This window comes from Epinephelus lanceolatus, chromosome 16 (assembly GCF_041903045.1).
Source record: "Epinephelus lanceolatus isolate andai-2023 chromosome 16, ASM4190304v1, whole genome shotgun sequence".
In the NCBI taxonomy this organism is placed as follows: domain Eukaryota; kingdom Metazoa; phylum Chordata; class Actinopteri; order Perciformes; family Serranidae; genus Epinephelus; species Epinephelus lanceolatus.
The window spans coordinates 34,750,001-34,775,946 of NC_135749.1; the positions used below are offsets into that span (position 1 = coordinate 34,750,001).

The 25,946-nt window shown below is 40.1% G+C and overlaps 1 protein-coding gene across 2 annotated transcripts in view; it reads right to left on the reverse strand.

Annotated features, from left to right (window-relative positions):
- The window catches only part of LOC117263687 (glutamate receptor ionotropic, kainate 5-like), a 417,373-nt gene that overhangs the window by 142,952 nt on the left and 248,475 nt on the right, over positions 1-25,946 (reverse strand). For both annotated transcript variants that reach the window (XM_033637282.2, XM_033637280.2), the window contains exon 4: positions 1,986-2,150. In XM_033637282.2, coding sequence (XP_033493173.2) covers positions 1,986-2,150 — 165 coding nt within the window. The remainder of the gene's footprint in view (positions 1-1,985; positions 2,151-25,946) is intronic.

A 25,946-nucleotide genomic window follows, 5' to 3' on the forward strand; every position in this document is an offset into this window, starting at 1 on the left:
TCTATTGCCCTCTAAGGCACAAAACATAAACACTGACAGTATAAACAGCATCTGAAAACTTTCACGATGGCTGTGTGGCTTTTGAACAGAATGTGTATTGTTGTTATCCTCTTCTTCCTTCCTCCTTCCTGTCTTTAAAGATAAAATGGCAAACTGGTTGCTATTGTGTTTCTGAAGGGGTTGAAAGAGGATACGATTAACCTGGCACTGGCAATGAAAAAAAAACTCATTAATGGTGCTATAGGCTAACAAAAAAATGTTGTATTTGACGTTCATTTTAGTTATTCTGTGATATAATGGAATAGCTCGGCTCCCAAAATAACATTTGCACATCAATTACTTTTCCTATGTTACTCTGAATTCATGAAGAAATTCAGTTTTTTTCTCATGCCTCTGGTGAACAAAGAATCCAAAAACTGAAAAAAGGTCTTGATGAAGTGGAGTCATAGGGGTCCATTATTGATAACAACAAAACTATATCAAAACATCTTTTTTCAAATTCTCACACAACTTGAGCAGTATAACCCAAGTTTCATTTATCCAGTTCTATGCTTAGTACACTGCAAACAGACAGCCCTTTGTGATGGGGAACTGAAAAGAAAGTGAAAGTTATCTACAGTTGCATGGAAAAGTTTGGGCACCCCTGGTCAAAATGCCATTCACTGTAAATAGATTACCTGATTTCCGTGAGGCCTTTAGTCAAAGATGACACATTAACTTCATCGGTCCACCGGACTTGTTTCCAAAAAGCATCAGACGTAGATGTGCACACAGGTAAGGTTTTTGTCTGATGACTCTTCATGAAGGTCATATTTGAACAGGTATCACTGCACATTAGAACAAAACACCACCACTCCAGAGTCTGATAAATCTTCCTGCAGGTCTTTTGCAGTCAAACCGGGCTTTGATTTGCCTTTCTAGCAATCCTACAATCAGCTCTCTCAGAAATTCTTCCTGGTCTTCCAGGCCTCAACTTGACCTCCACACTTCTAGTTACCTGCCATTTCTTAATTTCAGTTTTCATAGTGCTAGGCAGCTGTTTAGAGGAACCCATACCATGGCTGCTGTTGTTGGGACAAGGTGTCAGAAGTCAGAATATTTATAAAGCTTTGAAATTTGCATCACCTGGCCTTTTCTAACAATGACTGTGAACAAGCCAGAGCCCTGACAAGCTAATGATGGTCTTTTAAAAGTTGTCTGAGAGCTCAAATGTCTTGGACTGCCCAAACTTTGTATGATGTTCATTTCCTTTTTTTCCACTCTGAAATTGTAAAAGAAAAGAAGATAATATACTGAAATGTTGAAAAGCATGTTTCGTCTTTAACGTCATACCTTTTGGAGATCAGTTCATCTTCTGCTTACTTAGTTATTCACAGTAAAAGAAATTTTGACGAGGGGTGCCCACATTTTTGCATGCCACTGCATGCTCTCTTTGAAGCTACCTCCATTGTTTGTGTTATTGTGTGACTTTGGTGAATCTGAACAATCCTTTAAAACACCAAAGCCATTCTTTGTTCACTAGAGGCAACTAAAAAAAAAAACAAGAAAGAAAAAGTAAGTTTTCCCCACAAATTCAAAATAACACAGGGTGAGTGGTTGATTTATTAATAATTATATGGAGGATGAAGTATTCTTTTAAGGTTTTCTTGTCTGATACTTAGGGCTGTCAGTGCTATTTTTATTGCCTTAAGGCATGTTTAAGCACCTTTAACTCATTGTAAAGCCTGTTTGCCCCCCGGTGTGCAACTCTGATGAACACCTGTGGTATTTAAAGTGCAGGGTCACTGAACGCAGAAGAATCATTTGCACCTGCTACGCTACTGACCTGCCTTGTTAAATAAAGGTTGATGCTTGAGTGGGCTGGTCTGTTTCCTTACAAACACACCGCGTACTAAAGTTTACCTTCACCGGAAATGTCAGAGCGAAGAGCAGCTGCAATCTTTCAGGTGGAAGATGAAGAGGAGAATATAAAACGGAGGACTTACTGGTGTCAGTGGTGTCATACTGGGAGTCCTTCTGCAGCTCGTAGACATCCACCTCCACCCTCGCCTGGGAGGAGCCCTCCATCAGACTGTTGATGTTCTCCCTCGCCAGAGCCAGTGCCAGACGCTCACCACGACCACATGCTGACTGATCATCCAAAATGGCCGCTGGAGATAGAGAGGGACAAAGGTAAAGGTTGAGAAATGAAGATCAGAAACCTGTTTTCTTTATGTAGATGTCGGATTATGCAGTGAAGTTCAGTTTACCAATATGTGGTAATACCTGGATGTACACCTGGGTTATGAGATGAGAGTCAAAAGACATGAAATCCAAGGCAAAGTTTGACTCAAAAGATTTGCCATAACTCAAAACCATAAATGACCAGTCCTAAGTCCTGCCCCCCTTAGTTACTGTTGCTAAGTCGAACAAGCTCTGCAAAAGAAACATGGCGATAATGGTTCCACTTAGTCAGGTTCTGCAGTGTTTTTCAGATCGGTGTCAGGCAATAAAGCTTCAAGAAGCCAACAGTAGTGAATACAGTAAGGTGATGGTGATGGAAGAATACATTTCTGATGTTAACAGTTATGAACAAGACAAAACGATATAAGTTGAGGTGTCCAGTCTCAATGACAAAGGGAGAAATAGAGACAGAGAATGACAAGACTATCAGCCACAGTTGCTCCTGCACTGCAGAGTATGTGTTCCCTTTTTCCCTTCTGGGGAGCAGTAAAGTACTCTATGCATTTATTATTGAATACAGAGGATAGTGCTTTTGATAGCCCGATACCCATTTATCAGTGACTAACCGGTTAATTTTCAAGTAAAATAATGCTGAATGATGTGGAAAACAAAAGGCCTTTCTTGTCAGTCGAGTGGTCCACTGACTCACTGAGTTTTTGCACCATATTTCAAACTGCTATCCATTTAGAGGTAGTGAAATTTGAATAATTTATGATGTAAATGTCTTGCCTTTTATTTGCTGTTGGCTTTGCTAAAAGACAGCCAGCTAGCTGTATTAACATGCTGAAACATAGTGTCCACTGCCCACCCTCTGGTCTCCACTGGTAAGCTAACAGTGTGTCTCAAATCATATACGTCTGTACTAATCACTTAATATTTTGAGGGCACAAGTCTGCTAAGTGCGTTCACACTGCATAGTACGGGAAAATGCAGTGCACTACTGCTGCACTCAAAATGGTCCACAAGTTCACTGTGGAGTAATGGACACCTCTCACTTTCAACGGTTGCCATCTTTGGGATGACACCTAATGGAGTGCCCTAGGTATAAGTACTAAAACTTGGAAATACGTTTTTAAATAGGTTTTTGGTTAGATACCTGAAATCAGGTCTATGGTTGACACAAGCTTAAGAGACTTTCATGTTTTGTTCTAGGATATAAAAAATATCAATAAATACTCAACTTGTGAATTTTGAAGCTTTTACGCATCTTAACAAAGTTATTTGCTAACAAGTGGCTAAATGAGACTACAGAATGTCATCACCCCGAACACGGCTTTACAGCTTCGATCTGGTGGGGATGCTAAAGTCATGCGATCGAGGTATAGTTCATTTATAGCCTAACATTAGCTTTTTACTTGTGGCAATTTCATTTAGGCTTCTAAAATCACAAATGCAGATTTATACAAGCTAGAAGGATATATAAAATATGATAACTACCGGAATAAAATTATGAAAAAGTCCATTAAAAACAAAAAACAGTGGTGTCTGGCAAGAATGATTAAACAGCAATAAAAACATAAAAAAGAAAAGAAAAAGTTTAATAAAATCAAATAAATAACAAACAAATCTGCCTGGAAGGAACAACAGCAATAAAAACAATAAAATGTAGAAAATAAAAACAAATTACGGTCATGTCTGTGAATTAACCAAAGCAGGTACACAACATCATCTATGTCATCTAACAAAATGATCCACCAACACCTGTCTAATTTCAAATACCTCTTATAATTTACCTAATTTATTTGTTCAAAGAAAAAAAGGAAGTGGAAGCTGATTTAACGAGCTCAGTACTGATCTAAGGAGTTTCAGTAAATAAAGATTCCAGTGAGCGTGTGTGATGAGAAACAGATTTGACTTTGAAAAAAAGAGAAGTGACTGAGGTAACTATCGATGCCTTATAAACAAAAGGGAGGTCAAGTCTTTCCCTTCTATTCTGATATACAGTAGTTCAACACTGTGAGTTCTAAAACCATTCCCAGTAATACAGAACTGTGATTTCAGTGAGGATGGGGCTGCATGCATACAAAATATTACCATAATTTAATACTGACATTATAGTTGATTGAACAATTGTAATTCTATTTTCTAAAGAGAAGGATGACTGAATCCTGTACAGTACACACAGTATCTTATTTTCTTTGTGAGCTCACACACGTTTCTTAAGTCAGTTGTTCCCAACTGGTGGGTTGTGGTCCTAAAGTGGGTCGCGGGCCCGTTCTGAATGGACCGTAAGTGACTGCCTAACATGTCAAGTTTTTATAAGAAACACTTTATTTTTCAGTAGGGCGAATTTTCAGGGCAGAGCTTTTATTTTCAAGTGCCATTTCCTGCTGTAAAGTGAGTGACTAATGGATAGCTACGTGACAGAGACAGCAAAGTAGCTTGACAACATGGCCAAATGCAAGTATGACGCCAAATGTATTAAACTGTGTGGACCTTGAGCAAATGGTTAAGGAGAAATCTGGACCCTGGGGCTGGACCAGCTGGGAACCACTGTTTTAAATGAAAGCTTCTCATCAGGCCAAATGCCCAGATATTTGTAATCTGGGCAAGAGCACTGGTTTGCATATGGACAGTAGGGACATGTCCCTACCAATATTTGAGCAAACTCGACTGCGTTATCTCATTCTAACACTTCTTTACATTAAAATATAGGACAAATCGTGTCTGGTATTGACAGTGAGGGACAGTGCATTTTTTTTTTGATACTGGACGATCCCTAAAAAGTGTTTTCAATTATTTTCGCTATTTCGCACACAGATGCTTAAATTTTGCCTCCTCCAGAGTGAGTACATAACAGGGTATGTTTCTGTCAGACGGTCTCAGGGGGATACTACCACATCAGCAAAACAACATCATGCACAGCAGGATTATAGGGCAGGTAGACTTTTTTTCTTGAAACGTTATGACATTATTTTCACCAGTTAATTTTTGTAATATTCCAACTTTTTTTTCTTCTTCTCAAATTAAACGTTTTTCTCAACTTCTCAGGGTAACCTGGTCTCACACCTAAGTGAAAAAATCAAAAAAGTGAAAAATGTCAAAATCCAGTGCTTGGGCAGTGACTTGCATCATCAGACATTGATGAAAAAAGCTGTTCTTTAACGTCAGCATGATACGCAGCTGGTCGCCATTGTAGTTTAATGGTGCCCGGGCGTGTCAGGGGGAAACGCAGCAGGACAAGAACAAAAGTTAAGACGGCAAATGTCTGAGTTGGGAGGGGTGGTGGATGGGTCTAACTATTACCGACTTTCACCTGGTGTTCACTTCAGGTAAGATTGTAAAGTCAAACCCTGTTCTTTTGTCTAAACCCAACCATGTGCTTTTGTTGCCTAAACCCAACTGTGCATGTGTTGGCTAAATGTATTTGTAGTTGAAGGAAAAAAAACAACTCACTTTGCTTTTTTGTACCGAGGTAGTGTGTTTATTTTGAAAGAGACTGTATGCAAACTGTACATTTCCTGTGAAAACCTAAGTATATTTTGAAAACAGACAATGCATGTAACAGGCAGAACTTGACATTGTATCCCAGAATGTCAATAACCACGGCACCTAGGGTACCTTGCATGTTGTATCTGGACGTGGAATGTCCATGACCAAAAGTTGATATGTAATGAGGTTGGTTTGAGAGGTTGGAGTTTGCTCAGGGAGCACAGGTATAAAAGGCATGTTTTGAATGTGCAGAAAGTTTCAAACATTAGCAGAAATCTTGTTAAAACACGAGCTATTAAAGTCCACGGGTTAATGAATTAATTCAAATGAATTTTTTTATTGATGTGAAGAGGTGCCACGTGCATATCTAAAAAGGTCACTCACCAAACGATGGACACAACTGGATGGAAAAGTAAACTGTGCCTACATGTGTGTGTTGACTCAGCTTCAAATTAGTCAATTGACAGGAGAATAAATATTTGAAAGCAAAACAGAATTCTTGAGAGCCTTACTACATTATAGTCTTACAGTTTTCCTTTATATAGATAAATATATTTTCACTAAAGACAGGTGCATAAAACTTAGAATGTACGAAATGATATGTTTGACATGCAAAATTGCTGAAAGTCCCCCAGACCTCCCGCTTAATATGTCCCTATCAACGTTGACATGAAACCTGCTTTGAATCTGGGCAACACATTCTCACTCTGACCTTGTTACATATCCATGTTTGGTCATGGACTTTCCACGCCAAGATACAACGTGCAAGGTACCCTGGATGTGTTTGTTGTTGACGTTCTGGGACGCAGTGTCACGTTCTGCCTGTTACATGCATTGTCTTTTCAAAATGTGTAGAGGCAAAAATCGGCGCCTGGAAGTGGACCTGTAGGCTCCCGACCTTGTCCTCCACTTGACTTTTCTGTTTCCCTTTGATGTAGATCTGATACCTTGGAGTCAGCTAAGTAATACTCAAAGAAACACTGGAGACAGGCAGAGTCCGATGCAATCGAGTTTAATGTGTTCACAAGCTTTAACACATACAACTCAGCGAGTCACGCTCCGGAGCAGGACTAAAGTTTCACTTTCTGAGGTGCTCCTTTTATGCTGGTGGAGATTCAGGAGAATCTCCACCTTCTTTCCTTAGCCCTTCCTACCTGAGTCCAAACCTATTGGTGGTCGGCCTTTTTGCCTTTGTCCAGACTTGCCCGAACATGCCCAGGCATGTTTTAATGGTGTATCATTTTTCCATTGGCCTGTGAATCCCCAGATTCTCCCACCATTAGGTTAGAACTCAGGTTTACACTATTTTTAAAAAACATATGGAACTCGGGGACTATTTCTATAAGTCCCTTGTGCCTTTATGCAATATAATCTTTTAATGTGCATCGGGTAATACAAACACTTGGGTGTATGTGTGATAGGTTATGTGTGTTCTTTTTAGCATGGATACAATGTGAACTTATATCATGAATACTTTGTTATGTATGACAATGTCTTAACACATATAGATGCATTTCACTCAGTGTTATAAGAACTTATGCATAAAACATGGTTATATCATGGTTATATGACTTTTCCTTAATCAATTTATGCAGTATATCACTTTTACTGGATTAGGGATTAATTCTTACACTACAAATGCACTTCTGTTTTCACGTGAAATGCACAGTTTGCTTACAGTCTCTTTTAAAATAAACACACCACCTTAGTGCAACACCATTAATTGACGTTTTTTTCCTTCAACAACAAATGCACGTAGGTATGTTTTGCCAACATACACATGTGGTTGGGTTTAGGACAGAACAGGATTTGGTTTTACAATCTTATTGGAGGCAAAAACTGGCCTCCTGGGTGAAAGTCAGTGGTTGTTGAACCCATCCACTAACCCCTACCGCCTAAATAATTCTTATTGCAATGTTAATGGTAAATGGACCTGCATTTGTATAGCACCTTTCTAGTCATCCGACCACTCAAAGTGCTTTTTACACTATGACTCACATTCACCCATTCACACACACATACAGTGGTGGCAGAGGCTACCATACAAGGTGCCACCTGCTACTCAGTTTTTAAACACACTCACACACCAATGAAAGCATCACCGGGAGCAATTTGGGGTTCAGTATCTTGCTCAAGGGTACTTGGACATGCAGACTGGAGGAGCCGCTGATCTTCCGATTGATGGACGACCCACTCTACCTCTGAGCCACAGCAGTTATGCCATTGTTGTTGTTTAGAAAGAGCTGCTGACATGTATGTTATATGACACACTGCTGTTTTGTTTTGTTACACGTCATGGCTGTCGCAACTCTTTTGATTCCGCAATGCTTGAAAGCTGTTTAAAATCACACACAGGAGCTGAATGATGCTTTCATTGTTTGGTTTTGTGTAAAAATGAAAAGGCAGTGTAAAAAAGGGACTTCATAACAGCCCTATAGCGTGTTATCTGTGTTTAAAGGGGCTATTGTCTCATTATTTGAGGATAATCACAATATTTTCATCATGGAGTCATTCCTCTTGAGAAAACAATGTCCATAAATGAACAACACAATGAGACAAATACATGATTTAGGTGTTTGACAAGAGATTTGGCACAAAGAGGGTTGCTGTTTTGATCCTGGCAGGATAAATATGGGTGGAGAGATGAAGGAATAGCACTGCTCACAATGACTAATGCAGTGCCCTTGAGCAAGGCCCTGAACCTCAACTGGTTCAGTGGAGCTGTTAAATGTCCAATAGACCAGACTGTAGTTGTGCTGGACAGCTTTCAGGCATGAATGTGTGGAAAAAAGAGAGGCCATGCTAACTTGCTGAATAGTTTATAATAAGTCAGTTTATGATACATTTATAGTTTCTTTCCCTCCATATGTATAATAAAGCCATTTCACTATTTTAGCACATATATAACAACCAAATACTACAGAATGCTGCCATCCTCTTTGTATTATCCTCCAGAATATTTCACATTGACGATGTTTTCCATGGTTATTTCTGGGCAGGCAACTATTTTTGTTGCTATTGGGAGAAGAAACTTTTCATTCAACCCACTTCACACCCATCTCTGCATTAGCATGTCTTTGTTAGGCTGTGGAAATATTGCCCTACAGCTACAATACTTCGACAGCCAGTGGGCTATTTATATGCATCTCCTCATCCCAAAGACATTCAGGTGGCATGTGCCCTGAGTTCCTTGCAAACGTCCTCACTAACACATGCGTTGACAACAGTGTCATTGTTTTGAGGGTATTTTTGGAAAAACGATAGCTGCTTTTGGAAGCTGAATAAATAAGACACAAAGTTTTTGTTGAAAAAATGTATCTGTGTAGATAGAAATGTGATGCATGTTTTACATGGGATCGTACGGTCTGTCCAGACATGATTTCCAAATCTTATATCTCAAGAAAAGTAAGAACTACATTACCTTACAATCTCTAAAATTGATGCTATTGAAGCTACTTTTATAGTACTGGATTATTGTTTCTATGATTATTTGTACTTTAATAAACCTAATTCATTGGTTTAGAACAATGGTTATAGTATTGGCCAGGAAAAACACCTGCTGCCTAATCAGATGTATTTCCACTTGTCCTAATATTCCAGAGATAGAGGACTCAAGTCACATGACTTAACTCAAGTCAGGCTCAAGTTGCAAATTTAAGGACCTGAGACTTCCTTGGCTAACACTGATAAAAGACTTGAACTGACTTTGACTCTGTATTTATGACTTGAAACTTGACTTGAGACAGATGACAGATGATGCAGAGTAAACTCTAAAGGCGTTGAAAACCAGACCTTGGTCAGTGACTTCTGGTGTCAGACACAGACTAAAAAAGCCATCCTTTCACATCAGCATGATACGCGGCCAGAGGCGGAGTCAGGAGGAAAGGGAATACTTCACCAATTCTTTAACCAGCTTTATATCATAACAACGTGGGTAGTATGTGTAAATAAACTATGGTAAACTTCCCTCATCTACGACACACTTTTTCCATTTCAAATCCCCTGGATGGTGGAAAACACAGGTTTTCGCTCGCTTTAGGGCTGTTGCTGAGATGTGTATAGCCGCAGACACATTCTGTTTGTAGCTTACATGACATTCCCCTGCAAACCACGTCCACTACTGGTACAAGACACACCCACAAATGCATTGGTTATCTGAAACCTGCTACAACACGATGATGTCATGAATGAATATAAGCCCAAATTAGCAAAAATTCACTTTATAATTCATTATATATGAAGATGTGTTTCACATTCTAAGTAACAATTTGTAGCGCTTCCCATTATCCTTACCCTAACCTTAACTGCCTGTCTTTTGACATGTAGCTATGTAGGGTGAGTCATATAGCTAGTAGGTGGGTTGCAGCTGCTTTAGCCACAGCTACACCTGGTTACTGTTGCCTGCCTATTTTGTCATTTAAAATTCTTTCAGAATTTAAGTGCAGTGTTTGGCTGTACAAATACAAGAGTACAAGAGTTTGTGAACAGGAAATGGGTGCAATACTTTTGCATCTCCTGTAATGTGCAAACAGGGGCTAAAAAAGTCAGATCAAATGATAAAACTAAGCAGTGTTGATCAAACATGAACCAAGATTCTGCTACTCTTACCCTTTTTCACCTCAAATGTTTTCAGAAACCTGTTTTAGTGCACTGTCAAACTGTATGCTGCACAGTGGAGCAGTAGTTAGCATTGTCACCTCACAGCAAGAGGGTTCGTGGTTCAAACCCCCGGATGGGGGAACCCTTTTGTGTGGAGTTTCCATGTTCTCCCGTGTCAGCATGGGTTTTCTCCGGGTACTCTGGCTTCCTCTCACAATATTAAGTAGCAGTAAGTATGAATGTAAGAGTGAATGCTTGTCTGTCTCTATGTGTCAGACCTGTGTAGGTCCGGCGACCTATCTAGGGTGTACCTGGCCTCTTGCCTAATGTCAGCTGGGATAGGCTCCCCACGACTCCCAAGAGGATAAGCAGTTACGGAAAATGAATGAATGGATGAATAAATGTTGAACTGTAATTCGAGATCATTTATTACCAGGCTTCTGTCAAATTGTTTCCTGTGTCAAAACGGCCAAGCTTGCAATGCGTCACCCACCAGCATGAGCATTTATTGGTCCAGTGCAGCGCAGTGAATTCTGGTAGTTGTAGATTTTCTACATTTGAGCAAAAGCGAATGCCACAGCCCTTTTCTCTGTTGTCTCTGGTATGAAGCACCAGTGTCAAAAGTATTTGCATCTTTCTGCTGCACAGATAGCCGAGTTTTGTGAAAAGACCAACTTTTCAGAAGTGAAATATTTCTTTAAAACTTGAGATTTTCTTGTAACCTACTCATGTGACTCACTCCAACCTTTGTACTTAAGTATATTATGTTTTATAACATTGATCAAAAGTAATCCTTGAGCCCTGGAGTCAGGAACCGCGTTGCATCACTTCTTTGTTACTCATGTGCTGTCATGTGCAAACCCTGCCAAGCACAAGAAAAAATGCAAACACCAGGCATAAATGTAAAAGGTGTGATGAGATTAGTAATAATCCAGATACAAACTGCCTTCTGCTACAAATGTGAGTGGGACAACGATGATTGGATGTCAGCCAGGTGAAACAACCTGTACAGAATGTGAAGGAGAGAAAAACATTACCAGCAGCAAGATGACGTATCAAAAATAGATTCAATACTCGTACGTGGATTTAAACAGGAAGCTGAGTGGAGCGTTCGCAGCAGCTGCAGCGAATAAAAATGACTTGTCATCGTTTCTATTTCCACCTACTACAAATGGTAATGAAAGAGTACCTTGTGGCTGTGTACAGTAACACCTGCCATGTTTATTTCTGTCGCCATCTCCCCGCTGACTCGCCCGCTTTGCACATTGAGCATGCTGAAAAATGCGACTGTGATGGTAGAGCGAGCAGAATGCAAACAAAGACAACGCTCACAGATAGCAGATGGAGTCGCAGCAGAGAGCAATCAGGTAGTTCAGTCTATGGAAAGTGTATCCAGAAGAAGATCGCATTTTAATACTGGGAGGTAAATAATGTCTGCTGCTGTGCCCTGATCTGAGTACCAGATGACATTCTCTCTTGTTTGAACACAGCACAAGAGGAGAGAGACTTTCAGGCTCAGGACTTGATTACGAGCCTCAAGATGGATTTTTTTTTGCTGTGTAATTCACCCTTCCTTATTTCCCCTTTCCAGTGGACACTGAGCTGTAAGGCTGCAGACTAAAGATCCTACACAACAAGACTGAAAATCAAAGTGAATGTGCTGCTGAGACTCAGTAACAAGCAGAAAGTCTGCCGCTGCTGCTGCTGGGGTTTGTTCTGGATTTGATTTGTGTGTCTTAAATAATTAATGCCTCTCGGGGCAAACTCGGAGGCGATTTATCATGTTCTTCCTCAAAAGGACTGTTGTGGGTTTCTGCAATTTAGGAAAACACAAAGAGAGCCAGATTGCTCATGTCGTGGTGTGGTAACACAGGAAGACAAGGAAGTTGTATCAGGCACTGTTTAACCGGCATCTGAGGATCTGTGTTCAAGTTCTCACAGTCCTCCATAATAATTACATCACTATTATGCTAAACGTTTGTTTCCTAAGTACGTCTGGATTATTTTCACTGGTAATGTTTTTTCTAGTCCAAGGAAAGTGATGTTCTTCTACCACACAGGTTGTAAGGCATGAGTGGTGATGGATTGTGGACTAACAAAGTTCAGGACTTGGCATCGGGGGGTCTCAGGTCTCGGCTACTAAACACTATGGTGATATAAATAGTTTAACATCTTAGAGAATAAGGTTATTTGCTTTGAAAATATAGGGTAATGTGAAGCTTGGCCCCATCCAAGGGTAACTAAATCCTAGCCTGGTAAAACCATCCTGATGACATAAGCTCAACATTCTGTTTCATTCTCTGTATCAGTCTGGAATAGCTGCCGCCCCAAACACTCCACAAATTAAAATCCAATCTTGGCCAATCAGGGATCCACACCATAGTTGACAATGTAAGGAGCCATTCAGGGACTGCTATGTCAACCCAGTCTTACTCTGAAGTCGTTGAATACCTGCGCTCGGTCAGTGACTTCCGATGTCAGACACCATCAGCACCCAGCAACATCAGGGAAACGTGACCAACAACAGTGTAAGTTAAAGAGGTGAAAGTCCGAGTAGGGTGGGTGAAGGGGTGGTGGATGGGTCCAACAACCACTGACCTTCGCACCTGGAGGCCATTGTTTGCTTCCCGTATGATTGTAACGTCAAGGCCTGTTCTTTTTTTTGTCCTAAACCCAACCACGTGCTTTTGTTGGCTAAACATAACCATATGTGAAAAGAACTTCAATTTGTGGAATTGTATTGTACCTAAGTGGTGCACTTATTTTGGAAGAGACTGTATACAAACTGTAAATTTTGACCAAATGTCAATATGTGACAAAGTTCAGAATGTGTTGCCATTGTAGTTGATGACATAAAATGCAGGCCGCAGCTTGCAGAACAGTGATGGCGGCTCCTGAACCAACAAGCGTTAACTCTACCTTTAGGAGAGGAAACACAGTAGTAAGTGAAGTTATTGCAGAAATAGAGTCAAGAACTAAACAAGAACAAAAGTATGCACTTGCTGAGTTTCTTGAAGAAAAATATGTTTCTTCCAACTAGATTTGGCAAGAGCTTTATTTATCAACTGGCTCTGTTGGTGATGAGGATGTTGCCTGGTGTTTTGTTACACTGTTGGCTGAAGGAGTTTGTCTGTCAGGATAAATACTACTGCCCACTGAAAGTGTTTGGGACAGCATCAAGTCCTGGATGACACAGAGAGTGAAACAGAATGTTTCTCACGTTATCAGGATCGTCTTACCAGGCTAGTCAGGAGGCACGAGTCAGGCGGCGATTCTCTCGTAAATCAGCCCGTTCTTCACCGTCCCTGTCATCTGACGGTTAATGGCCTCTTCGTTTGTGAGGGCAAGAAGGGCGCGTAATTCCTTGTCACCTCAGTTGCTCATCTTTACAGTGTCTGTCAGGTTTGCGTTTCCCTCTTACTACTAGCTGCTCGCTAATTCAGCTGTTTCCTGTTTATTCACCACCAGTGGGTCGCACGTGCAGCGTCATCAACAGCTCCTCCCACAAATCTTCAACAGCCCCTACCGTTTCGGAAGGTGGCCTTGATCTTGTTTAAACTAAAAGGGTTCCGCCAATATGACTACCCTACGAGGCGGAAAATTGGGCGCCTATGATCAACTCGCCAATCCGGCTCTGTGTGTATAAACGCTCACAGCTGGCCGGCAAAACGGCCCAACATTCACGGAAAATCTGGCAGTGTAAAAGGGGCTAGTGTTGGCTCATATACTACTTCACTTTAAAAGAAACATACAAACTTAAACATTTCCTTTTGGTGACTGGACTGCTCACTCACTAGCCCCCAGCATGCCACTGTTGCGTTGAAGACTGTTTCCCCATGGATATGTTTTTCCCCCTACCTAAATCTGAACCAGACTCTATCTTTACGTAACCCTTGAGAGGTGCACTACCCATTTTAACATAACGGAAACACTGTGATGATTTTGGTTCCTGTGGTATGTTTTTGTGTTTGCTCTCTCTCCCTCCCCTCTTTTCTGTTCTGCAGTGCATGTGTGTGTCAGGGGGTGTGGCTGGCTTCTCCTGCAGCAGCAGATGAGGCACACCTGTCTTCACTCACCTCATCTTCCTGTCTACAAAAGCCTGGTCTTCACTCCACTATGCTGCCAGATAATTCCGTCATGTTCGGTAGAGCTCTGTGTTCTTACATTTTGTATCTTGTGACCAACTTGTTGCATAGCCGTATTTTTGCTGCCTGTTCTTCTAGTGTTGCTAGAGTTCTTTTGAACTTACCTGTGGTTTTTTCCTGTTGTGCTCAGGTCGTCCTTTGTGCCTCACCGTGTGCCTGAGTTTTTTCAATCCATCCTTCGGTGATTATTCTATGAGTCAGCCAGCTCCCTGCCTCCACTGCCTGCTCTTTTGTTTTTTCTTGTTATTAATAAACCTTTTTTTGTTACTTACCTGCATCAGTATCTGCTTTGGGGTCCAAACAAAACCAGAACTTAACAAACACTATTGAATAAGGAAACAGTCTTGGATACAACCCAGGCATTGCTGGTGCAAATGGCAATTCAGACAACACAGCAACTGTTAACTGATCAAGCGAGTTCATATGAATATTTGACAGAGTTTTATGAACAAATCAGTACAAATTCCAACAGAGAAAAGATGTCACATTTTCATGCAAATTGTGCCCACTGGGTCTGAATAAAAAGTCCAAACGTCAGCCAAATGGACAACAAATTTAAAATGGCACACTGCACTGAAGCATCCGACCAGTCTTGGCAAATATGTGCAAGTAAAGGATGGTCCTGAGATTGAATTAGTAAAAGAAATTAATGTAAACTAATTTAATTTTTGTGAACTAGGTTCAAAGGAGAAAAAAATGTTTTGTAACACTTAATCATTAAAAGTCCATACTACAGTTCAATACACACTGACTAACTATATAGTGGAACATCACGTAATCTGACGTGCATCATTTGAATCAGATAGCTCACACACACACACACACACACACACACACACACACACACACACACAGGACACATCATATTGAACATGACAAAGTGACGGATGTGTGAATCCCAGCAGCAAAAATGACAGAACAGCTGTTTCTTGACAGTTGACTCATGATGTTTGACATGCTGCTTATGTGTCGGCATACACTGGAAACAGTAGGTGTACAAGACTGTTTGACTGCTGGGAGGTGAAGAAGGTAAAATATTTCTACCTGACAACAACATCCTGGTATCTCATGTTGATTACAAAACAGCATCAGCGAAGCCAGTAACTTCAGCTGTCAGGTGAATTTAACAGAATAAAGACTGCAGCATTTCCCTCTGAAATGTAGTTGAGTAAAATAAGAATGTCCTAAATAGCAAAATGGTTATATATAAAGCATTCTTCTTTGTTCTGTACTGCAAATGACTCTTTATCTGATTGGACACAGATGATGCTTGTTGGATCCCAAACAGACAGAGAGTTAGAGCTCAGTATCTTCCCAGAATGCCCGGTGCTCAGAGGGAGGGAGGGAAGGAGGGAGGATAAAGATGAGAGCAGAGATAAAGATAAGAGTCTTCTTCAGGAGCCTCAGCCGTGTTCAGACACTATCTCTGTTTACACAGTATCTGGTTCTCTGGGTCACTGCGACCACACACACACACACACACACACACACACACACACACACACACACACACACACACACACACACAGTAGGAGCTGAGGAGGAGTAATCACAGTGGGTCAAACACTTGAACTCTGTCCTAAAAGATTTTGGAGATGAGCAACTCTCTTGTCATGTTGTTTTTTCTCTGTGATGTAAAAAGTGCTGAGCAGCCATCTTTGTTACCACTTCATTAACTTTTAACTATCAAGAGACAGAAAGAGGGAGAGGAGAAGAACAGGCTTGAGTCATTATCATCCATTAAGGCTGTCTTCGCATGTAGTCCTTTTAAACTAATCAAACTCAGTCCTCTTAAAGTGGACCAAAAAATGGACCAGGAGAAAGCTCTCAGCTCTTTTTGTGTTCATATTGTTAGTTCATTTGAAAGAGGACTCAGTTATCTTTCTGTTCACACTTTAGTTCCTCTGGAGCTCAGGATCCTGAATCAATTTGACATTGATTTGACAATGACATGGCTGGATAGCTGGCTAGTCTTGTTAAGATTGCTGTCATATTAATTTTACTGTTAGCCAACTATACACAATGGAGTGCTGTAGGAGTGACTTTTTTGTAGCCAGCACTGAAGTTAACATCACCCTGGTTCCCTCAACAAAAAGGCAATGGTATTTTCCATTAGATTTTAGATTACTGGGGAAAATAAGTTCCATGGCAAACAAAGTTTATGATACTTACACTTTTTGTTCAGCAAGATAATCATCACAAATGAACGCCACTTTAATGATTTTTGAAGTGTAAATGCAATTGACAGAAGCAAAAGGCTAACGTTAAGCTATGACCAAAACACACCACAATTGCATGACTTTAACGTCGCTGCCACAACAAGTCTGTAAAGCCATATTTGGTGTGATGACGTTCTGTACTCTCATTTAGCTACTTGTTGGCAAATGTCTTTTAAAAACACGTAAAAGCTTTAAAATTCAGGAATTGGGTAGCTTATTTACTGTTGTATTTAATACAACAAAACATGAAAATTTCTTAAGCTTGTGTGAACCACAGATCTGTTCAAAAAACCCACTGACTTCAAGAAGAGGCAACCGGGAGTGCTAAAATGCTAACTCATTTCTGAATTTCAGGACCCATTCCTGCTCCTCTCTATGTTATTGACTTTAAATCTTTTTAGCATAATGTTAGCTTTCTGGCTCATAGCTGAGCTAAAGGATTCTACGAGCTGAGCGGACTAGAAATATCTCCAGTTGGCAAGTCATATCTAAAGTTCCCTTTCCATTGCCCAAAAATCCTGTCATCACAAGCTAACATCTGGCTTTTAATGTAATAGGAAAGGTTACGATCGCCATTCACACCTGGATCAAATGACTCTGCAGTAGTCACGGGTATTTATTGGCTCCAGCTCCAATTGGCAGTGATGGAAACAACATCTGAGTGAAGGCGCTAATTTTACATACCTGTTTCTTGTCCTGTCCATAACACTGAACATGACATACCAAAAGAGAGAAAACACACATGTACACAGCTTGGCTCTACTAACAACAGGTTAGGAGTCTATTGCCTATTTTTAGCAGGTTTACTAATGTTTTAAAAAAACCTGCACACATATACTAATTTTGGTGAAAAAAGGGTGAAAAGTTAATAGTGAAAAGTGTTTCTATTACATAAGAGCCTTATGGAATGGTAATAATTATTCCAGGTTTTAGTCAAAACCTCAGGTGTTCCCAGGGAAAGAGCGTTAAGGCTGATGGAAATTTTTAGATTTTGATTGTAAAATACTTAAAATATAAATGAATGGCTTTTTTTTTGGCAAGTGACCATGACATAAGCAGGATCCACCTGTCCATTATCGAGAATTAATGGTTTAGCACAGAGATACTTTGTGGATTCAATTTTGTGTTCTTGGATGTTAGTCTGGGGCGCCGTCTACCATTAGGTGTGCTAGCCGCTCCTCCGCCGATCTCCGCAAGGGATGTGAGGACTCTAAAACTTCACCAGAGCGTTCCTCATAATGAGGCTTAGTAGATAATGGCTGAATTTTCATTTTTGGGTGCACTATCCCTTTAAGTGAACCACAATGTGGACTTGAAGTAATTTGTTTCAAAGGACATCAGTTTGTTTCAAAGGGGTCTGAGATCTGAGGTGTTCACATATGCACGCTAAATGCTGACTAATCGGTCTAAGTTTATATGGAGACCTCAAAGGGACCAATTTTGAAAACACCAAGAATAATGAGCCATTACTTGATCTATCACCTAAATCTTTCTGAACAGGATTTCTCTGAAGCTGTTTTTCCTCTCCTAGACGGTGTATTTTTAGGGCACAATGAGAAGCATCTCCAGTAGATTCCTAAAGCAAAACAAATTACTGAGTGATTTCCCCCAGCTGAACAGAGCCAATGCGACCCCATTTGTTGCACTTTGTGATAAACTTGTTCACCCTGTTTTATTACTCTCTTTGTGCTTCCCTCTGTTTCCTGTGAAGTACCTCCTGACAGCCCTGTTTAGCAACTCTGAGCTGTAAAACAAGCTACACTCAAATTTGATATCAAATTATGCTGTTTTAACCTCACTTTTTACCCTGGTGGCGTGATGCCTTCGTTCCCGTCTTCCTGCCTGCCGGTGCAGAAACTTCATTTTGTATTTATGTAAAGAGGGTGCAGAGCGAGTCGAGGCGCCACCACTGTGCGTTTTGTTCTGGATTTCACCTGAACAACAACGATAAAACTCCTTTTATCAAGGCAGACGGAGCTCTGCGGGCTGATTTTATTTTACCCCTGGAGGCAGTGTGTAACTTCAGAAAAAAATGACTAACAGGTTTTCTTGTCACTTCCCACCTCTGAGCTTCATGCAGTTGACATTCTTTGATACGAGTGTGGAAGGCTGGACTCTGGGGGCTGCAGGTAGGTCGACACATTCAACAAGACAAGACCGAATGGAGACTAAAAACAACACATCGCTACGTTGGCCTTGGGGTGGAATCATAGCGCTGCAATCCTCTGGAGGCCGGTGTCCTTTCAGAGGCAAACAAGAAGCGTCTGTGCACAAATTGTCCAGTGTACAAAAGTGTGTATCCATGTTTGGAAAGGATGTATTGATTTCTTTTGGAGTGTGCCACCCTGATAACCTCAAATTTGGTTCCAAAGGAGAGCTGTAATGGGGGGGGGGGGGGGGGACTTTTCCCTGAAGAATGTAGTTGTTGCTGCAGGTAAACAAAGAGGTGAGAGCTTGGAGATATCAGTTGTGTCTTTTAGTGTCTCATTCCTGTCTTGTGTATAATTTTGGAGTTTCACATGAAATCTGGATCACTCTGTGAGTCTGATTTAGTCCGCCTCTTTGGTCCACACATAATTGTCTCAACAACTATTGATTATCATGAAATGGGGTTCAGACGTTCATTCTTCCCTCAGGGTGAATTGTAATAATTTGATTTATGACCAAATCCTGCAGAACCAAAGACATTCCAATCAACTTCAGTTGTACTTTGTGTTTACTGCTAATTAGCTAATGAAATCATGCTTACATGGTAAACTAAGATCAGGAGCATGTTAAACGTTATACGTGTTGAACATAAACATTTGACCATGTTGACTGCAGCATTCAGCCTTAAGGCCCTGACACACCAAGCTGACAGTCGGCCATCAGTCAAAGCTGGGCCAAAGGTGAGCGTCTGTCACCCTACAGTGTGGTGTGTCCTGCACTGTTGCCCCTCATCAGCATTAGACGTTTTATTTTTTAGATGATTCAACATGTAGAATTGGCATCAGCAATGGCGGAGCCCAGGGAAGAATGAAATCACTCTGATTGGCAGTTCAGTTCAGCGCACGAGAGGAGAAATGGAAGTAAGGAAAGTAAACAAACAGCTAAAGTCCAGAGGAAGAGAAGTCGAAAACAAACTTGTGATGTAAGGAAAAATAATTTATTTTAGCCATTGAGCTGTTTGGCAGAAACATATACTGATGGTTTGTGTTGTTGTTCACTGATGCACGGTTAATACACTTTGTTCTTTCAACACTGGAATGTGTTGCTAACTGGCTTACTAGCATCAGGACGGTCTTCCGATTTCCCTTTATGAATGAGGATTACAGACTATCCTGCTGGTCCTCCCACGTAGGTGCCAAATGCACGTGCAGGTTGGCCACAGAACTGCTTTGGTTGCTTTAGACTTTAGCGCTCAGTGGTGCTAGACACCAGTTGTGTCTTAGTGTTCACAGACAAACACTTGTCTTTTGCTGGACACATTTTCCCCACAAATACAACATGCTAATGTTATTAGCAAAAGCCTAAGGCATTTTACATTGTATAAATTAGCCTAGCAGCTAGCAGAGATTTCTACTCATATGAAGCCAGGATAAATCACACACAAGACATAAAATTCAATTTTGTGGATGTTTTTGTCTTTGCAATTCACAGATATGTGAAATAAAACTAAATAAAAGCTTTGCTTCCACCGAAAGAAACTGTTTACAGCTTACAAAAATAGACAGGAGGTCTGCATCACCAGGACATGTAGTTACATTTCTGGGGAGGTGCACATCAGGCTATGGCGTAGGTTACAATGCGGGCTCTGTGGCGACACGCCATAGGTACGGTGTTGATTCGACGTAGAAGTATAAATACTGCTTTGGAATTAGTGTGTAGTATGGATTTAGTTTACAGCTTCAGCCTCTTGGTAAAAAAAAATAAGAATAAAAAATAAAAATGAAATCCTACTTACTGTTAGTTGGTTTAGACATTTAATCATAAGTAATTTAACACACATGTGTGTGTATATATATATATATAATATATATATATATATATATATATATATATATATATATATATATATATATATATATATATATATATATATATATATTTACATATCTATATCTATATACACGTGTGTTAAATTACTTATATGACATATATACAGTACAGGCCAAAAGTTTGGACACACCTTCTCATTCAATGCGTTTTCTTTATTTTCATGACTATTTACATTGTAGATTCTCACTGAAGGCATCAAAACTATCAATGAACACATGTGGAGTTATGTACTTAACAAAAAAAGGTGAAATAACTGAAAACATGTTTTATATTCTAGTTTCTTCAAAATAGCCACCCTTTGCTCTGATTACTGCTTGGCACACTCTTGGCATTCTCTCCATGAGCTTCAAGAGGTAGTCACCTGAAATGGTTTTCCACTTCACAGGTGTGCCTTATCAGGGTTAATTAGTGGAATTTCTTGCTTTATCAATGGGGTTGGGACCATCAGTTGTGTTGTGCAGAAGTCAGGTTAATACACAGCTGACAGCCCTATTGGACAACTGTTAAAATTCATATTATGGCAAGAACCAATCAGCTAACTAAAGAAAAACCAGTGGCCATCATTACTTTAAGAAATGAAGGTCAGTCAGTCCGGAAAATTGCAAAAACTTTAAATGTGTCCCCAAGTGGAGTCGCAAAAACCATCAAGCGCTACAACGAAACTGGCACACATGAGGACCGACCCAGGAAAGGAAGACCAAGAGTCACCTCTGCTTCTGAGGATAAGTTCATCCGAGTCACCAGCCTCAGAAATCGCAAGTTAACAGCAGCTCAGATCAGAGACCAGATGAATGCCACACAGAGTTCTAGCAGCAGACCCATCTCTAGAACAACTGTTAAGAGGAGACTGCGCCAATCAGGCCTTCATGGTCAAATAGCTGCTAGGAAACCACTGCTAAGGAGAGGCAACAAGCAGAAGAGATTTGTTTGGGCCAAGAAACACAAGGAATGGACATTAGACCAGTGGAAATCTGTGCTTTGGTCTGATGAGTCCAAATTTGAGATCTTTGGTTCCAACCGCCGTGTCTTTGTGAGACGCAGAAAAGGTGAACGGATGGACTCCACATGCCTGGTTCCCACTATGAAGCATGGAGGAGGAGGTGTGATGGTGTGGGGGTGTTTTGCTGGTGACACTGTTGGGGATTTATTCAAAATTGAAGGCACACTGAACCAGCATGGCTACCACAGCATCCTGCAGCGACATGCCATCCCATCCGGTTTGCGTTTAGTTGGACCATCATTTATTTTTCAACAGGACAATGACCCCAAACACACCTCCAGGCTGTGTAAGGGCTATTTGACCAAGAAGGAGAGTGATGGAGTGCTGCGGCAGATGACCTGGCCTCCACAGTCACCGGACCTGAACCCAATCGAGATGGTTTGGGGTGAGCTGGACCGCAGAGTGAAGGCAAAGGGGCCAACAAGTGCTAAACACCTCTGGGAACTCCTTCAAGACGAGAGAATGCCAAGAGTGTGCAAAGCAGTAATCAGAGCAAAGGGTGGCTATTTTGAAGAAACTAGAATATAAAACATGTTTTCAGTTATTTCACCTTTTTTTGTTAAGTACATAACTCCACATGTGTTCATTCATAGTTTTGATGCCTTCAGTGAGAATCTACAATGTAAATAGTCATGAAAATAAAGAAAACGCATTGAATGAGAAGGTGTGTCCAAACTTTTGGCCTGTATTGTGTATATATATATCTATATATATATATATATATATATATATAGATATATATATAGATATATATATAGATATCGATATATATATATATATATATATATATATATATATATATATATATATATATATACACATATATATATATATATATATATATATATATATAGATATATATATATATATATATATATATATATAGATATATATATATATATATATATATATATATATATATATATATATATATATATATATATATATATAGATATCTATATATATATATATATATATATATATATATATATATATATATATATATATATATAGATATCTATATATATATAGATATATATATATATATAGATATATATATATATATAGATATATACACACGTGTGTTAAATTACTTATATTTATATAAATTTAATTTAAAAACATGTCACTTTTTTTTTAAATAAAAATTAAATTAAAAATCTGTGAGAAATTTTTGCAACACGGTTTAGCAATTTTATGCATATAACTTTTTTTCCCATTTACATTTACCTAAATGGTCCTGATTGGCTATTTCAATCACATGTTGGATGCTTATATAAAAACATTCAAATCAGGGACAAACCCTTGCAGTTGTAGTTTTAGAGTCATTTAGCACAGACACTTTGTTAAAGTCAAGCCGTAGGGCGTGTTTGTAAAAAGCGGGTGCTTTTCTCAAACAGTAAAATCCTTCAGATTAAAGCTCCAGGCCAACGGAGGGTTTGTTTATTTCTCATCTCTCTGGTGGGTCGTTTCTCTCTGCTTCCATTCTTAATGTCTTCTTCTCCTTCCATTCCTGTTTTACGTTTTTATTTTATTTTATTTTTTGCATATCACCTAATGTTTCTGACCTTTAAAAGTGAGCTAGTAGCTTTATGAGGCTGAGAGGTCAAACAGAGGGGAACGAAGTTTCCTTGACTAAATGAATTAAATTTATATTCAATTTGGATTTTCCATCAGAATGAGACACTTACCTTTTCTAATAAAAACTGACATCTTCACTTACAAAATGACTCATGCCCAGAATGTGAAAAATGTACTTTGAACTAATTTTTAAAGGATTAATGTTACAGCTGTCCTGAGGTGACAAACTACCCTTTATACACTGGCTCTTCTGTAGTTCACAGATATTTACTGATGAACATAAGCTAATGACTCCTTCAGAATGACTGATAGCACAGGTTGAAATAATTCATGGTTTTTAGCATCAGCTGAAGGACACTGATGCCACTGAATTGTTAAACTACTTCCCTACAATATTTATGCACTTGACTTGATTTTAAATCTTGCCGGAGGAGAGAGTATCTGCATGCTGATGTCACTTGAAGATTTATGTTGTGCTCTTTTGATTTTTAACACTGAAAGTCGCCACTTTACATCAGCATAGACACAACAGGATGAACAGCTGTGCAATGTAACACAATTCTCTGATCACAGCCAGTATCATTAATGGGTGCAGTTGTTTGGGTGTCCTCAGTTGCACCTGTAACCACACCCAGCAGTGATGTCACAGGGTCCTGGAGTACGTCTGTACATCACCGTACCAAAACTGTACACTAACAGAAGTGTGGAAAGAGTGACTTGTGGTTTTAGAGTGAGTTTTATGGTGTTACTATTCCCTGACTGACAACAGTGTATCCATCTACCCAGTGATTCTGTGCAGATGCACAGGTTATTTCCCCCATCAAATTGTGTTTCCAGGCATTGTAAAGATCTACTTATATGTTTTAAAAGTAGTGGCCTTTGAGTCAGCATTGGTTGGGTCTGAGGACTATAAGTTTGAAAAGTAAAAAAAATCTGAAGAAGTGGAGTTGGAAGAAAGTGAGCTTACCAGATCTTTGCTCATGCCTGCTGCAGGCTAGAGGCTACATTAGCCACTAACTGCATAAGACATCTGAATTTCCATTGTGGAAAAAAAGGTGATATCTCTGGTTCTGCTGCTGATCCCTTTAAAAAAAAATAAATAAAAAAATATATCCATCACGAGTCTGACAATGTTATAGGAATGCAGTGACAGCCCCCAATTAAACTTGATTTCTCACCTGAAGAGCCAATCTCCAGAGCTATGATTGCCAGGCAATATCATTTTGGCCATTGTCGTTATAGTGACCGTATTATGGGTCATTTAGCTTGGGATATTTCTCAACCTCAGCAATGCGTCTCTCCTCATCCAATCTTTGTCAAACACAAGACACAGCAACAGCTACAGGTCCCTATTTAGATGGTCTAAAATGCAAAGCGCCAGGCGTGCAGCGCATGGGCGTGTCCCAGTCACTTGCTAGTTAGACAGCACCTTTTCAGACTGTGCGCCATGGCAGAGAGTCTAAAAGGGCTGGACTTACTCTGTGAATTAGTCATGGGTGTGTTTAAAAGAGGTGCGATTGGAGCGCATGGCGGAGAGCTAGTTAGATGGCGGACCTACCAACTGGAAAGAGTGAGCGTTTTACAGCTGAGGAGACGATAACTGTATCTCTATATCGACTGTCCCGTCACATCTGATGTCAGATCAAAGGGGATTGGCACCGTTTGGCACGTTTGGCACGCGTAATGGAAACCCAACCTGATTTGATTAACACAGCTGCAATCTAATAAGTTCACATCCCTCTCAGCCAACCACAAACAGCCACAGCATCAGATAGGGAGTATATATTCAGCATCTGTCATCTTAGAAAAGTCAGAACAAAGAAACAGAGTGAGACTGCGAGACAGAAAGAGAGAGCGCACGCACAAAAGAGAAACGCAGAAATAACTAAAGTTATTCAATTTTATTTTAACCCGGAGGTTAGAGAGCCCAGCTCCCTCTCCAGCATCCTGAACCCCCCCGCCTGAAGGTCCAGGAAGGGCTGGTCCCGTGGCTGCACCCGGGCCCGTCTGGTCTGGCTGGGTGCCCCCAGCTGTGCGGCCGCTGTGCATCCTCCTCCTCCTCCTGACAAGATGATCTTCAGTTTTACGTTCTAAAAGCTTTTTTTTTTAAATATACATTTGTACTTGTAGGGCTATAAGTTTACGTTTTTAGTTCACAGAAGGTGGTTATTGTTGTGTTAATGTCAAAATAAAGTTTATCAAACGTTTTCACATCTTTGATTTTGTGATTTACATGCCAAAATGATCACAGTTCATTTGGGAAAGACAAGTTCGTTTTACAGGCTATGCATCATCAGCCCGTGGAGGTCTGCTCGCAGTTCCGTATATTTGAACACTGCAGCTTGGACCTCCCGGATTATGATGATCATTATTACTGCGATTAGATCGTTCTGATTAATGACTGACCATTAAGACGTGTTTCTGATAAATATTTTAATGTGCACAATAATAACCTTTCACATTGTAATCATATTTTTATTTGTTATCTCCTGCATATGTGTGGCTGCTCCGTGTGTGTCTGAGCAGAGTGCACGTGCGTTGTGCACCCGCCTAGAGACGCATATTACTAACTTGTTTAACAGCGAAATACTGCGCCGTTGACTTTAGACCAGGTTTTTGTTGGTCACTGGCGCATTTGCTTTTTACGTCATCTAACTAGCAACGCGCCATGACTGCGCCTGACCACTCCTCATTTTTAGACCAACACAC